This window comes from Siphateles boraxobius, unplaced genomic scaffold (genome assembly GCF_051911475.1).
Source record: "Siphateles boraxobius isolate OS27281-9 unplaced genomic scaffold, OSU_SipBor_1 25, whole genome shotgun sequence".
In the NCBI taxonomy this organism is placed as follows: domain Eukaryota; kingdom Metazoa; phylum Chordata; class Actinopteri; order Cypriniformes; family Leuciscidae; genus Siphateles; species Siphateles boraxobius.
Window position 1 is genome coordinate 32574284 of NW_027508866.1, and position 17817 is coordinate 32592100.

At 40.3% G+C, this 17817-nt stretch overlaps 1 protein-coding gene across 1 annotated transcript; it reads right to left on the bottom strand.

Annotated features, from left to right (window-relative positions):
- Window positions 1-9973: 9973 nt before the first annotated feature.
- arrdc3b (arrestin domain containing 3b) lies at window positions 9974-15857 on the bottom strand. The gene is made up of 8 exons (XM_077243606.1): window positions 15375-15857; window positions 13295-13376; window positions 13060-13207; window positions 12849-12951; window positions 12506-12762; window positions 12271-12421; window positions 11683-11825; window positions 9974-11593 (listed from the first exon to the last, which is right to left on the bottom strand). The coding sequence occupies exons 1-8, from the start codon at window positions 15652-15654 to the stop codon at window positions 11525-11527; spliced, it is 1233 nt and encodes a 410-aa protein (XP_077099721.1). The 5' UTR covers window positions 15655-15857; the 3' UTR covers window positions 9974-11524.
- Window positions 15858-17817: the final 1960 nt, after the last annotated feature.

Sequence of the window (17817 nt, forward strand, 5' to 3'; positions counted from 1 at the left end):
CGAGGTTCATGTCAGAAGCAGCGCGAGCACGTTGCTTGGAGACCGTCGGAAATAGTACAGGGAATCAGTTTACTGTCATAGGCTACTATGGCAAGCCGTTTTCACATTTAATCTTTAAAACCTACTAGTATCTATTTTCATGCTACTAGTGCTTATTTTTTCGATATTAGTACCTTTTTAAAAGACACTCAAGTTATTCATTATTCTAAGATAAGAAATGTTACTAGTTACAATTAAAAAAGATAGTGTCTAATACTGTTAAAAGCACTTTATAAATGAAGGTGACTTGACTTGACTTAATAAATAAGTACTAGTACCTAACAAATAACTACTAGTATCTATAGTATCAAATGAAAAGTAATTGTATACCATAAATAAGTACTAGCATCTAATGAATACTTAGTAATATTTAAAAAGATATAGTCAATATTGGAAAAATTTGTCATAAATTATTAGATGATATCAAAACAGAATAGCTAGTATCTATTAATTTGCAGATATCTTCAACCTCATAAGGAACTAGTAAGAAAATATTAAAGGGTCACTCCACCCATTTCAACATTAATCTTTATTGAAAGTGGGTTATATATGTAGTCGAAATGTAAAAGAAATTTTGAATTTGGTGCCCTCTTGACCGAGAAAAGACAGAAAATAACTTTGGGGCGCATTTGTATGTAAGACAACAACTCCCACAATGCAGCTCCGCAAGCCACAGCTCCGCAAGCCACTCCCACTAATCCAGAACAGCGCAAACATCAGAGAAATCACTCTTCCGTCTACAAGAAGGCTAGCTGCCAAATGAGTTTGAAATTCATTTCACAAAAAATGTCTAGTTAGTTGACTGTGGCGAGCAGGACGAGGGCGAGGGACGTGAGAGGACGACGCGAGTGATAATGAATGACACCTGTGCAGCGGTCTCATATCTCTCACGGAGGAGCGGAAGCACAAAAGGAACAGGCCTGATTTTATGTTTTGTTTCTGTTTTGTGTGGCCAGCTGGCTTATACTTTTGTTTTGTATTTGTTTATTTTACTATTAAAACGTTCAAATGTTCGCCGGTTCCAGCCTCCTTCTTCCCACAACAACGAATCCCCGTTACATTGGCAAACTCATTAGTGAATTACTCGTTTGTATTTCTTTCTATATGGTGAATTATTGCATGATACCTGGATGTTCAGTCAGGCGAAACTAGGATGGTTCACATCACAACACAAACGTCCGTGTGGTCGTCTGATTCAGAGATTTCGTCCAGGAGAAATTGCGATCGTTGAAATTCTCTGCAGCAGACGGACTCTATCTGTGTCCGTAGCGCACTGCGAGAGCACACGCACCAGCAGCCCGCCTCAGCTCGACCCAGTCCGGGCTCCTCGTCCGCGACAGGCAGCCGCCTCCTGATCCTCCATCAGCCTCAGCTGCTCTTCACTATATTGCGGCTCGTAAAGATAGCCACGAACAGCGGATTCGAGCAGCAGAATTTCAAAATCCTCTATTCCATATCATGTTTAGTTTCTTCCGTCATTGTCGTAACTTCCTATATCCACAGCGCTTGTTAGCTTAGCTTATAAACAAGATGGCTGATATTGCTTTCAGTATCTGCAAGTGAAGTCCCACCCACTGATCTGTGATAGCTCTGTTAGCGCATTAGGCACAACCCCCTATGGGCGGGTTTGAAAGGGTGGGAATTTGTGCTTGTAGTCTATACAGAAATCCCCCCTTTTTACACTTCCTCCTACAATGACGTCAAATGACGATTTTTGCGTCATTGTAGGAGGAAGTGAAAAAGGTAAATAGTAGATTTCTCTCGTCTCAGGGGAAAATGAAAGAATGTTGCACGACCATTCAATAGTATGACTGGTTGTCTAACAATGGACCTCTTAATGCAAATGGGTGGAGTGTCCCTTTAAGAGATATCTTCTTTTAACAGATCATTACATAAACATGAGTATACTCTCAACCATCCAATCAGAGTTCATATGGTAATGCAGGCTAAACTAAGACTATAGAAGACTGATTTTTCATAAGTAACTGGCTTTGTTGGTTTATCTAGCTAATTGGTTAGCATGAACACAAGGAAAGGTATATGTTTAATATGACATTTATTGTTTTGAATGTACAGTAGGCTATAATAAAGACTTAACTGCGAATAATAAAATTCAACAGTTAAAATAATCAAACAACAGTTAAGTAGATCAAAAAAAAACCAGTAAATATACCCACCAGTCAAACAACCACGTTTGGGATTTGTGAGCATTAAAAAATTTGGAATATTAATCTGCATCTGAGAATGAGAGTCATGTCAAAATAAGAGTATATACGCACTATATTACATATGCCTATTCGTTATATTTTTTACTGTAATACCATTAAAAAGGTAGGCTATTATTATATTGTTTTAAAAAAAACTGCCTTCTGCAATCCAGTCCATTTCCTGTGTAATCTCTCTTTGATATGTATGTTGTTGGTTCATTAATATTCAACATATTATTTGCATACTGATTATTTAAATAGTAGTAGTATCTATTAAGGTACGGATATCTTTGATCTAAAATGTTACTAGTAACTAAAAAATAAGCACTAGTTCTATTTTTTCTTAACCAGTCAGGTATAATTAAATACTGGACACTATTGGAATAAGTACTAGTATCTAATTAATAAGAACTATCTACTAAATAAGTACTAGTATTTTTAAAAAGGTACTAGTAGCCTACCTAAAGAATAAGCACTAGTATCTAACGAATGGGCACTAGTATGGAATAGATACTAGTATCTAAAAAATAAGTACTACTAACATGAAAATAGATACTAGTAGATTTTAAGGATTAAATGTTAAAACGGCTTGCCATAGTAGGGATTTGTTGCGTCGAATCGTGCCACTCACATCCGATGTAGACGCCCTGTGGTGTTTTATCACCCAAAACTAATAGGTCAGCTATTGACCAGGACAAATGCAGACTTGATGACCATCTGGGCAGATCCTGCAGTGACGTGTTTGTCATGTTCTCAGACGGGTCATACATTTCACAGGCTGGTGCTACAGTAAATCCACCCAAGACATTCAAGCTTTCTTCACACCTTTGTGGGTTCTTTTCTCATTCTCATGGACGTGTGGTTGTCGAAAATTTCCGTTCCCTTCTGCCCTACGCAGTTCACTTCCTCTTCACCGTGTGTGCAAATGAACCACCTACACGGATGAACATTTTAAAGGTCTCGTTTATCTGAGTACCTGGTTTGTTGTCTATCTGTTGCAGTTTGATTGACATATCGTTCACATATAAGGGATATGTTAAAAGGCATTTGAGAGCTAGTTTGGAAGAGTTCATCTGCTTCGCGTCCACACCACAAGCTGTCATCAGCTCTCTGCACTGACTGATGGCAGTTTGCAAAGTCTGAAATGGACCTAAAGCCATGCAACTCTTTGACATATGACTTCTGTATAGATTACAGTATGAGCGCTGTATGTTTATTCCAATGGTAATGCTGAGCCGCGTGGTGGACATCTGATATCTCACTCACTCAACGGTACAGCCTGTGCAACTACAGATACAGCAGGTATGTCGCTAACACATTGCAATCATATCCAAGTGTCAGTGGGACACTAATGATATGTGGTTTCATCTATTGTTCTTTTTATAACTTCTGGACCCCTCAGGTGGATGGGATATTGACACAGTGCTAAGTTATGTGATCTTTAGATCATCATCGCATCTCATGTTGGAGTACCAATAATTACTGAGCACGATACACAATTTAATCTCCATTACATAACTGTGAGGGGAAAACAGGGGGATGCAAGATGCAAGTAAAATCCAGTTTATTGAAAATAGTCAGATGAATGACACAGGTCGGGACAAACACTCAGGTGGTAGGTGAAGCAGGGACGAGATGGAGATCAGGTGGTGGTGCTGCGGTGAACGTGCTCGAGTGAACCCAGGAACCGTGGAAACATCCAGACGACACGAGGAACTGACGAAATCCAGGGGAAGAACTCAAACAGACGAGGCAACAGTACAGGACCACACTGAGGAACAACCACAACGATCTGACAACAAGAGAGAGAAAATGCTGGGCATATAAAGGAACAGGAATTGAAGACAGCTGGTAACACTAATCAACACAACAAGTAACCACACCCACACAATTAAACTCACGCAGACACTTCAGCATGAGACAGCCGATTCATGAATCGTGACAGTACCCCTCCTCCTAAGAACGCCTCCTGGCATTCTCAGACTCCCTTACCTGTCGATGGTAATCATCGATAAGGGAGTGATCCAGGATGTCTCTAGCAGGTACCCAACTTCTCTTCTCCGGACCGTAACCCTCCCAGTCCACCAAGTACTGAAATCCGCGTCCCCTCCGTCTCGAGTCCAGAATACGATGTACCGAATAAGTAAGTTCCCCATCTACGAGTCGCGGCGGTGGGGGAACAGGGGTGGGCGGATTAATGGGAGAATAAAACACGGGCTTGATCCTTGATACGTGGAAGGCGGGGTGAATTCTCCTGTACGCTGGAGGGAGTTTGAGTCGGACTGTCACCGGACTAATAATCTTGATGACAGGGAACGGGCCGATAAATTTGGGAGCTAACTTGTTAGAAACGGAACGGAGCGGAATATTTCTGGTAGAAAGCCACACCTTTTGACCCACGACGTATACGGGAGGCCTTGACCGGTGGCGATCGGCCCTGGCCTTCATGCGCCCCCCCGCTTGGAGTAGAGTCTCACAGGCTCTAGTCCAAGTGCGGCGGCACGTCTGGACGAAAGCGTGAGCGGAGGGGACCGCGACTTCGGATTCCAGACTCGGAAAAATTGGTGGCTGGTAACCTAAACTACACTTAAACGGAGAGAGGTCCGTGGATGACACTGGTAATGATTTATGGGCGTACTCCACCATAGAAAGTTGTTGACTCCAGCACGAAGGATTCCTGGCTACCGAACATCGCAACATTCTCTCAAGATCTTGGTTGGCCCGCTCGGACTGACCATTGCTCTGGGGATGGTAACCCGAAGACAGACTGACCGTAGCCCCCAGTAACTTACAGAACTCCCGACAAAATTTGGACACAAATTGGAAACCCCTGTCAGAAACCACATCCGTCGGGAGGCCATGTAACCGAAAGACGTGATCAATGACCGTGACCGCTGTCTCCTTGGCTGAAGGTAATTTGGGCAAGGGAATGAAATGTGCCGCCTTCGAGAACCGGTCCACTATGGTTAAAACAACGGTCATGCAATTGGAGGGCGGTGAGAAAATCTAGCGCAATGTGGGACCAGGGTCTCGAAGGGACAGACAACGGTCGAAGTAACCCATCCGGAGGTCGGTTAGATGTCTTACCAGTGGCACAGACTGAGCAGGCCAAGACAAAATCGTGAATATCGCGAGCCATTAACGGCCACCAGAATCGTTGCTTAACTAAATGACTAGTACCGGTGATTCCTGGATGACAAGCCACGTTGAAGCAATGACCCCATTGAATAACGTCAGGCCGTAACCCCTCCGGAACAAACAACCGATTCGGTGGGCAACCGGGCGGGGGCGTTACCCCTTCTAAGGCCATCTTGACCTTCGACTCGACCTCCCATACGAGTGTGGAGATAACTACTTTCTCAGGTAAAATACACTCGGGAGTCACCGGGCGTTCGGATGGATCAAAAATACGAGATAAAGAGTCGGGTTTGATGTTTTTGGAACCCGGGCGGTACGAGAGAACAAAGTCAAAACGTCAGAAAAAAAGTGCCCACCGAGCCTGCCTGGAGTTGAGTCTTTTAGCAGATCTAATATATTCAAGGTTCTTGTGATCGGTCCAAACGATAAAGGGTACCCCTGAACCCTCTAACCAATGGCGCCACTCCTCCAACGCTAACTTAACCGCCAACAACTCTCTGTTACCAATGTCATAGTTACGTTCGGCAGACGATAATCGATGAGAAAAAAACGCGCAGGGATGCATCTTGTCGTCTGAGGAAGTGCGTTGTGAAAGCACTGCCCCTACTCCCACCTCTGACGCGTCAAAATAGTCAGATGAATGACACAGGTCGGGACAAACACTCAGGTGGTAGGTGAAGCAGGGACGAGATGGCGATCAGGTGGTGGTGCTGCGGTGAACGTGCTCGAGTGAACCCAGGAACCTTGGAAACATCCAGACGACACGAGGAACTGACGAAATCCAGGGGAAGAACTCAAACAGGCTAGGCAACAGTACAGGACCACACCGAGGAACAACCACAACGATCTGACAACAAGAGAGAGAAAATGCTGGGCATATAAAGGAACAGGAATTGAAGACAGCTGGTGACACTAATCAACACAACGAGTAACCACACCCACACAATTACACTCGCGCAGACACTTCAGCATGAGACAGCCGATTCATGAATCGTGACAATAACCTTTTCAGGTGTATTCTTCAGGGGATGTGTTCAATTAAATGAGGATTAATCTGTATTAAAACATAGTAATCATATTTGAAGGTTTTTAACAGGTTGACAAACTAGGCATGAAAATCTGATGGATGGATGGATGGATGTACCACCACAGTACACAGCACAAGGAGCAATAATACTCTTTTCATGCAGACAGAAGCCATTTTGGTTGGCTGAATGGAAGGATCAGGTTAAAATAAGCTTCTGTAAAAGTAAATGGCAGCCGGATTGAACTGGCCGGAGCTGTAAGGCGAGAGAGTTGTGGACACCGTGTGAACTCCACAACCCAGGGCTGAATGTGCCCTGATAAAATATTTCAACACTCCAAGTATGTATGTTGAGAAGTAAGCGCACACGCAGAGCTATTAGGTTGCCGCTCTGGCCGCCTCCGTCATAGGCCAGTCCAAACCAGTTCTTGTTTATCACTGGTACACTGGCTGCCCTTGTATCAACAACTGCAAGCAAGCGAATGAGACTTGTAACTGCATTGAACACAAATATACATGACTCATTTGCATGCTGTGCGTGAGGTCAAAGTTGTCCAAAACAAAGAATTATTGTTGCCTTTGCTTAATTGAATGCTTAATCATTTTGAAAGCTCGGATATGAGAGTAAAGCTTTGATGCATCATGACTTTTTTTTTTCATTTAAATTCAACATTTTAAATGCATGCTCCCATTGGCTTTCAACTGGTGGATTGCTAACCAAAAAATTAATTTGCTCTGATGGGTTACAAATAAAAGGGAGAACCCCCCCCCCCCCCCCAAGCAAAAAAGCAAAAGCAATGCTATATTATATCATTTTTTATATTAAATTATATTCATATATTAATATATAGGCTAAATTTATTTAATGTATTGATATATTTAATATGATATATGATATACTTATTGTAACAATATGTATATATATATATACACACACACACACACACACACACACACACACACAGTTTTTAGAAAAACTTCAGAATCAGAATCCTACAAGAGACTTTGTGCAGGTGGCATCCAATCAGGAGCCGATCTGGCACTCCTCCACCATTGACATCGCAGCATGTCTGTGAAAGTGGGCGGGGCCTGCACTGCTGACCACTGACTCAGCTGAAAGTCAGGGTGTCGTGTGTTAGTACTGACCCCTCTGGCAGCACAGTCCCCGACTGACAATCCCTGACTCATGGAGCGCGGCCCTTCTCAGAAACATGTCCCGCCGTTTCTGGTCTAATGTTACAGTTATGAAAGTGTTCTCCATTCCAATATTTAGATCCATGACATTAAGTAAAAGGGAGAGAAGGGTCTTCATGCAATTCTGTGTTTGCACCATAGACTGTAAAAAAAGGTTTGCAACTGTTGCGCATAAAAAACTGAATCAAATATAATGCATCTATGATTTAGCAGAGACACTTTGTTGATATCATTGATTTGTGTTTCAGCTCCACTGACAGAGCAAATACACACCTAGAAAATCTTACAAAAGCAAACCCGCCATTCTTATGTTGTCTGCAATTCTAGACTTTGACATATTTTCGGCGATCTCTTCTCAAGACTCTTTGATATGTGTTGTTGAAACATGCAGAGTTAACCGTTCACAGAGAGTGCAGATGACGCAGGCTCGTCGTTTAATCCTGTAGTGCTGTAAACACCTGCCACACACACACAGGCTGTCAGGGGCCTCGTCAATTCATCACCTAAACTACCCATCCAACATGTCTGGAGACAGTTTAAATTATTAACACTTGTTAAAAAGAGCCCAGGGCGAAGATGTTACATTATTATGGCTATACGTTAAGACGCACTTCTCATCCAGTTCTTCTTGATTCTGAATAAGTGTGCTGGTTAGGCCAGTTATGCATTGTACTGAAATGCTGACATTATGTGAAAGTTTTCACAAGGGCTATATCTCAGCAATTAGTCAAATTTTAGTCAAAAATCTAATTGGACAAAAGTATCTTTCTTGTTCTTGTTTGGTTGTTTGTTTTAAACATCTAGTTCATTGTGTAGCCTAGGCCTATAGCAAGACAAAATAAAATGTGCAAAAACCACAGAAAACCAACGGTTTTTAATAAAAACGTAAGAAGAAATACAATCCATGTACTTTCTTTTCTGAGGTGAATATATTTGTTGTGTTCGTCGCAACAAAAAGCTATCGTGTTCACATCTCTATCAACTGTCATTCTGACTGTCATCAGACAAACAGAATTCTCACTAAGAGTCATAGAGTCTCACGAACGCGTAGTCGAGCACGGAAGACCAACAGCCAAGGTCAGGATTTTTGTTAAATAATAGATTAAATGTTGTGGGGGGTTTTCACCAAACCCTATCATATACCCCCAGAACACTTGGAATGTATATGACACGTGTTGCATGGGACCATTCTGGAGATACTTCTTCATCTTTGCGCTAACAAGGACGTTAAAGACCGCAGCCTCTAGCATCAGTCGTCGTTAGCACAGCTCTTGAGGCCAGGGTAGTGAGGTTTACACGTACATTACTTACTAGCCTACATTACATTTACCCCCGCTAAACCTCACTCCCATCCGGATCATGGCACCAAATGTAACTCCTACTCGACCCGCTCCTAGTAGAATTCGAACAGTAAGGGTGTGCTAACAAGGATGCTAAAGACCGCTGCTAAAATTTATTTGTATGAAACTTGAAATAATCCTATTGTTTAATCTGTTAAAGATTAATCTGTAGATAATTTAAAAGTCCATCTGTAAACTTGAGCATTTTACACTCCATTTATAGCAATGAGCTCTTAAGAACTGAAGAGATCCAGTTTTATCCCTGACCAGTGAAGGGAAACTAGGTTAGTGGTCCACTTACAGCTACTGGGAGCAAACATCTGCTCCATTTGAGCCTGGGAAGAGGAGTGGAAAATATGAGGCGCTTCTAGAACACATGAGGCCTGTGTGCACAGAGACAACGAACTCCTTGTGTTTGGTCAGCATCTGGTCCTTAGATGGTCTGTGTGCTGGAATGCCAAGAGGGCAGAGAGGAAAAGACGTTTCCTCTATAAGGAAGCTGAAGAATGTGAAACAAACTGCTTTGCATGATGTCTGCTAAAGTAAAATCATATAAATTTGTATTTTTATACCTTGGAGGTTGATTTCCGAACAAACTGAATATAAAGGTAATGTAAATGCTGGTAGGGAAAAGTTACACAATGAAGCATGTCAACACCAAGAACTGGTTCTCACCTCAGGATATGTAACAGCTGTCTGTCTATTTGCATTGCGTAATTTTTTTTCTCTTTTTTCCATTCAATCTCATCATGTTTCACAAACCTGGGTCACAACGCTAGACACGTTAATGCACATGATGTAACTGCCATCTGTTTTTTTTTTTAACTTTTGACAGCTATAGGCAATAACTACAGCAATGATATACACTATCATTTCCACTTTGTCAAAGTGATTTGTTACCATGATCTTTTTTGTCTGAACATGAAGGATGTGTTTGCCAAATGTGTTATGTTTTCCATTGTAAATATGAATCAGTGTTCTTGAAGTATGTTAATGCAATTCTTACATGGAAATGAAAAAATAAACCTTGCTTTTTTTTGTAGAAAATGGCATATTTATTTCAACAGATTGGAGCAAAAACGGACAAACATACATCTTTTTTGCTGTGACAATATAGACCACCTACAAAATGGTACAAAAGTTAGAAACAAGCCAAGAATACAAAATTATGTGGAAACACGCTGAAAACACGCAGCGGATATTGCACTGTTCATCTTAGGAGTAGCTTAATACCCATTTAAAAATGTGCACCGATCAACCCTGAAATGGAAAAAAATGGAAGCCAGTTTAATTAGCTCTGGACCTGCCTGACTGAAGAGCAATGTTGCTTCCTGTATGCAGTATACATTACATGTTCAGTCTCTATGAGGGTTATTTAATTCCCTGGAAGTGCATGTTTGAGAATGTTCTTGTAGTATCTAAAAATAAAAAAGACATTTTTTTTTACCACGACCCACAGTGAATTAAGCACAAACATAAAAGTAAGGATGCATACAGTTCACAAGAAGTACATAGTCCCTTTTTTAACAGGTAAATGTCAGCACAGCGCACATTTACAGTGGAAAACAAACAAACATGTTTTTGTGCCAAGGCCACAATGATTGTTTCATAAGTCTGAACGCAAGCCAAGCTTCGGTATACACTTTGAATGCAATCGATGAAAAGTGCTAATTGTCGTTAAACAAAGGCCTACGCCAACAGGCCACAGTCAGTTGAGTACAAAAAAAGATTATGTCGAGAGTCTAGTTAGCTTTTAATTGTCACAAACAGTGCGAAGCTCAACCAAAAGTTCTGAGTGCAGTTTTCGGTGTATTTCATAACAGCGAGAGCAGGAGGACTTATTCCAGAATGTCTTGCATCTCGATGAGTATCCTCCTTGCTCGCTGTCAATGGTCTCTTTTTCTTTCACCACTTGAATCAGTGCCAAGTGCTGTTTAATGCTCTTGCAGTTTCTTTCTAGCAGAAAGGCAACATGGCAAGTCAGAATCCCAGTCATCAAACCTGTGAAGTCGGTCTTGTTGTATCCACATCTACAGTTTCCAACATTCGCAAAATATTTCAAGGAAATCGATGTGGTAAAGCCACTACTTCTAAATCAAAAAACGACAAACTATTGACAAAAAGAAAGTCTATCGTTGTTCAGTTGGAGTGGTTGTAGGATGAGTTATTTGTTGCTTTTAGTACAATGATCACCGCTAAATCTTCTAGAAGAATCGGTCTAATCATTTAAATAAGTGAAGAATAACATCCAAAACAAAGTTGGAGACATTTGAACACAGTTCTCACACTTAGTGGTGTTGCGTTTAGTCCATCTTAGTGTCAAGTGCACAGTTTAACTCCGACAAATCCTGTCTGTACTCTTTTCACCAATGATGGAAGGGGAAGGGAATCACTCAAGAACTTCAGCAGCTTTTACGTGCCACTGAGCTGGACTCGACCTGGATTGGGAGTGTCTCCTGGAGGATATCCATCTGCGTCACCAAGATAGCCGCTCGTGCCTCCTTATGGCGAAAGAACAAACCCCAGTTGAGGTTGTAGAGATAAGAGATCCCTGACAGCACTGGTCAGGTGTGGTCATTCTTTCAGCGGGATGGACAGGTATCTGGTCTCCTGTCCATAGATCCGCATACCTGATCAGGATTGGGATCAACCTATCAAGGGAGAAGGGCATGGTTTAAGGATACAGGAACTCAAATGCATTAGCAAAATACAAACTACAAGATCTGGGAACTCAACACACCTCGGAATACAGAGGCGGAGGCTGGAAGCGGAACTCATGAATGTAAGCGTAAAGTGGTCCTTCAATCTCATCTCTCACAGCTGGGAGCTCGAAGTTGTTCTGTCGATCCTCATCAGTGATGATTTCAGAGTAGCTTGGTGGAGCTGGAAGAGTTGAGGGCAAAGCCAACATTAGACCAAAAATAGACTTCTAAACTGATTGTTGTGAAAGTATCTTGGGCATCTTAACCAGTGGGGCTCAATGCTACTCCTGGAAATATATTTTGGATTTACTAGAGATAGCTTGTTGGTGCAGGTTTGGAAGTAAACTGTGAAGAATGTGGTCCTCAAGGAGCAAGACTGAGTACCCATGATCTAAAGCAGGACTGGGCAACTCTGGCCTTCGAGATCCACTTTCCTGTAGAGTTTATCTCCAATCCTGATCAAAATCACCTGCCTGTGACTTTCTAGTAATCCTGAAAACCTCTATAAGCTGGATCAGTTTGTTAGAGTTGGTGCTAAGATCAGCAGGAAAGTCGATCTAGAAGGCCAACGTTACCCACTCATGATCTAAAATGTCGAGATGACATGTTTAGAATTTGTACCATACCTTCAGGTCTCTCGGGCAATCCCAACCAGCTCATGCTGCACTGACTGCTGACGGAGGAGGTTCGGCTGCCGAAGGAGTGGAGGGGAATGGTGCCGATTACTAGGGGCAGGTTTAGGGTCAGGTTTACGGCTCGAGGGATGTCCACATAAACCTGTCGAGAATCAAAAGGTTAGCTGCATGGCAGGTATCAGCGACCAATCTACCTTCTTGTGAATCAAATGGATTGTGAACTCACCATGAGCGAATACTCCACATGGATGATGCTGCAGTCCAGAATGGAAGGCGATATGGGTGGGATCTTCAGCATCTTGCCGTCCCACGTCTCAGTCTTGCCGGAGGATAGAGGATCTCCACGGAGGTTAGTTACGAGCTGTTTGATCTCCTTGATCTTCCCTTTGGCAAAGAAGGTCTGGGTTTGGTAGATGGCTGCCTTTGGCACAACCACACGGGAAGAGCAGTTTTCAATCTCTGCGTAGATCTGAATGGACTCTCCTGCAAAGAAACCCAACCAAATTCACTCAATCTGAACAAGTATCACAAAACTAGGGGCTTAACCAAAAACAGGTTTATCATCTCACCAGGAGTGTAGCCCTTCCTCTCGATTTTGGCACTTAGTGATACAGGCCCTGAGGTGCAGAACCAGCAGCAAAGCGTTTTGTCCTTTGTGCCAGCCTGAGGAGACTATGAATGGAGCAAGGACAATATATGAGCCTCTCTTATCATACCACAACTCAAGCAAATGTTCAGTTTTACACTAAGGTGATTAGGCTTCAAATGCTTTTTTCTTACCAGTAACAATGGAGTGTTGATGTCAATGTGCTCGAAGACAGTGAACTCCTTCTTGGTTTTCATAGGCAGGAGCCATGGCCTATGAAGCTCCGCCTTCACCCAGTACCGTACGCTGCCGTGTTTGCCTTCAAAGGATGTCGCCAAAGGCCTGGAAAGAGGCATGAAAAAATAATGTAAGCGTTTCGGTCAATACATTATATATGTGTATATTCAGTCAGGAGAGTGAGTTACTTACGTCTGGGGCAGTTCAAGGTTGAAGGGAAACTCATGTCGCCCTGAGTGAAGAATGGTGAAGCCTTCGTCGCAGTTGTCATCATCTAAAAGAAAGGAGAATAAAATTCGATATACCAATATACCATACCTGCAATATTCCTCAAGCCCCCTAAACACAAGACAAAGACAGAGATACGACCAACATTGTCTCAGTGCTTCATAAGAACAAAAGATTATAAAATATATTTATTTGGTCAAATCAATGTCAGCATATTAATAGTTTTTTTTTCAGAAACATTTTTAAAGTGGAAATACAACAGCAAACAGTTCATAATAATTTGAAATGGTTATGTTTTTTATAAATTTCAAAAGAAAAAGGGTGGCCCTTGTCACATCACTAAACCCAAAATCTATTAAGTTACAAACAAAATAACTACTTTAAAATGTAATATTTATGGCATAACTGAATTAATGGAATATATGAATATTTATTCTCATAGATACTATTTTTAATAACATCCATTGTCTTCAAATTATTATTATATAGTTTTTGATTATTTCCAAGTCAGCAGTTCCACAGACTGGTGTAAATAATTAGGGCCCTAAATAACACCAGGAATCATGTCATAACACGTTGAAGATATTGTTTTCATTCATTTTTTTAATATGAATTTATTGCCTCTGTTCTTTTTAATGCCATCTCAGCAGTTCCACTGCCTGCTTTAAATAACTATAAGCCTGTCACTGAAGGCAGCCAAGAGCTAGAGAGGACCGGACAGAACCGGCGCGAGCAGCCTCTCTCTCAGCCGGATTTCCTCATGCATATATTACTAGACAGCATCTGATTGGCTGAGGCGGAGTGTTTTTGTCTAAAATACGCCCCCATAAGGAAGCCACATGTGTACTGCAGCGTGGTGGTTTAGGTGTGTTCGGTTTAGTAAAAATGAAAGACACGTTTAAAAGAAACTCAAGGCAATAACAATGAAATGTTTACTTATTTTATTAATGGAAAATACTTCATTACAGAAACGGTATATTTACTTTAATAGTTGTTACAGATTATATTTGATTCAGTATGACAAAGTACAAAGAACATACCTCAAAATATTACATTCGCAGAATACAAACACATAATATGACATTTATGCTGACTACATTTTACAGTTTATGCCTACATAACTCATACTAACCACTGGCATAGGAAGTGAGTTAATGTCTCTTACAGCAGTTATAGTTGCTATTACAGTTAAAAAATACTTGGCCAGAATACTTTTAAGAACGCAGAATAATTCATAGGGTGAAGGCTGAAAATATTACATTTCAAACGAACTTTCAATCAGTCCTGCATCGTTGCGAATAAGTTGCGTCGCAGTCTTGACACTTCTGCAAAGATATGATATCACCGGGGGCACACGAGCACTTCCACCAATCAGCGAAAAGGTAGGATTGACCTTCACCAATCAGCGACCAGAGGCTCGGTCCGCACAACCCCCCCTTTCCACCAGTTTCTGAACAGGTTTAAACCGCTTCTAACAAAGGCTACAAACTTACTAGAATCGCCTATGAAAGAAACTGTAAGGTATAATTTAAAAAAACGAATGTCACCATATGATTACAAGGTAACTGTCGACATAAAAATCGTTTATTGTCGATATTGAAGGAAAATATTAAAAGTAAAAGATGAACAGAGGTTGTTTTGGACAGAAGGGCATGTTGTTTATAAGCTCTCGTGCTTTAACAAACTACTTAATTTAAGCATTCATATTGTTGGAATACTTTTAAAAGAATTCAATATATGACTCAGGATGTTTGTTTTTAAAATTATTCATAATATTACTGAAATAAACTATTTTAAGAGAAATGAAGACGCTTACACCGAGCATCATCTGCTTAGGCTATTTGTTCTTAAAGAAATGTTTTAGGCTAGTTCTCATTTTAGTTTCTACCTATGCCAATGGATCAACCTGTTCACGGAGTAAGTTAAAAACTGAAATTGATATGGGCAGAACTGACAAGCAAGCAAACAAAAGGCATAATGTAAGGAGCATTTGTCATTCAGTCCCTTTCATGAATGTAAGGTGCTTAAATAAAATGCTCCTTACCTCGATCATGCCCAATAAGGACGTCTCTGTGGTTTAAATACTCCACTTCTTCAGTGAAATTCTGTGTGTAGGCAGTGTTGGATCCGGCATTGCGCGATTCAGTCCAGCGAACTTTCGCCAGTCCCTTGGCGTGAATGTTCAAAGATTTCACGCGAATTTCTCCTGTAACTTCAATGATCACTCGACCTGACACAAAGTCCCCACTGGCAAAAACAGGGACATTACTGTCATTGAGACAATCGTAGCTGACAAAGAAGTTTTTCACCTTTCCGAGCACCATGGTGGAAATGTTACTAAGCTGTAAGCTATATAAAATAAAAAGATTGAATCATCTGTCAGATGGTTTGATCAACCATTTAAGGTTTTTTGCCGTGCAGAGATGCTGCAGGCAGGTTCGGTGCTATAGTTGCCTGTCATTCATTGAGTTTTGTTGTAACTGCATGCGAAGATGCAGCTGAGTCTCTGCGCTCTGCCTCTGCCTCTGCTTTAATACCTCCGTTTGGTGGAAAAACAACCCGACTGCGCATGCGCAATCGATAAGGCTGCCTACTGCTGCTGGTCTCTTCTTCCGCCTTCATGCTGCCTGTGCTGTTTTATCCCCCAAACCCCACTTTATTGTTTGAATATTATGCTTTTGTTTATTGTATATTGTATACACATGAACCTATTTAAGCATAGGTCTATATGCACAGATATACGAATGGAGATTTAATTACATTACAATTATATTTTCATATGCATTTTATTTTTTCCCGATTTGAGTTTGAAATTGACATTGTTCAATAAGAAAACATGCTGTCCGTGCTTGAGTCTCTGTTGTATTTAGAAGTAGGCTGTCTTCTCTTCACTGACTTGCTTGCTCATCCAAAGTGTTTTACTGATGAACAAGTGACTCCTAGGCCTACATACATTATGATGGTATCAAATATGAAGAAAATACTTATTGGACAAAAGAAACTGGACACAAATAGAAGGAAATCGGCTTCCAAATCCAAATGTACAATTGTTCGAGTTTTTGACATTGCAGAGGTGAAACTTTCTTAAATTAAATGTAAATTTACTCAGTCACCGATTTCGGCTTCATAGAAAGCAATTTTAGACTGGTATAATAAGCTTTAGAGAAATTTGATTTGGAAGTTTTGTTTTCTCCCATAGATGGCTGTATTGATATTAGGCCATGTCATTTAGCCCCTAGCTATTGTTTCAGTGTTATGTTAAAGGGATAGTGAAATTAAAATTCTGTCATCATTTGTCATCAAGTTGTTCCAAACCTGTATGAGTTCATTCTGCTGAATAGAAAAGATATTTTGAGGGTGAAAAAATTATGACAGATAATTTTTGGGTGAACTATCCCTTTAAATCTCTTTACTTCAAGTATAGCGCTTTCATAGTTTTCTCTCTTGCTCTTCACTGCCATCTGCCTGTTAAAGAGGGCTATTGTATATGATCATTCCTAAATGCCATAATATATTCAAATTGATACAGTCAGGAAATAACATTTGCTTCAGACTTTGACAGAACAGAATAAATCGTATGTACTTTAATATTTTTTTATATTGTATACTGTACAAGTAGGCTACTATGCAAATACAAGGGAAAGGAAAATATTGTGGCTATATTATGTAGCCTGTGTGAAATCAACTTCTTTATTTTTCTATTTGTTATTCAATTTGTAAGTAGACTTACCATACTGACACAAAATACTACAAAATACTTTAGCTAAAGAAAACAAGAACCGTACCTGACATGACCAGTGTTGAATTAGCTTATTTTTTTCTTTTTTTTGTTTGTTATGTACTTTTGTAATTTTTTATTTAAAAAAAACAACAATAGCTTTAATTGTTTTTATTTCAGTTTTAGAACTTGTATGTTATTTCAACTTAAATGTATTTATTTTGGTTAGTTGCAGTGGCAACAATTCTTATTTTCATATAATATTTATATTTTAGATTTACCAAAAATGAATAGTTTAAGTTAACAACAACAACAACAGACAAGACATTTCAAGCAGTGTCTGCAGTGTGACATGCTATACTTTATCTAAAAGCATTTTAAGCATTTCTATAATTCTTGTAAGCATTTTTCATGTTCACATATTTTATGATCTTCTATCAGGTATATGGAATTGTCATTTGTCACTGCAGGACTAACTGCAAAAAAAGAAAAAAAGTTTAAAAATGGTGAAAACCCGGAAATACATATTAGTATACTGTTACAGTATTAAAATATACACAACAGGAAACTTGCATTAAAAATCCATATTATTTGTCAAACACTCAACAGCAGATGGCAGCATAGCTCTATTTAAATTCATGAACTTGGATCAATTATTTTAAAGTAGCATCATAGATTTAAGCCCAACTGCTACACACATGCTAAAAAATAATGACACATCTTTCCCAGCTATGGTCCATGTATGGACTCTACATATGGCAATTGCAAA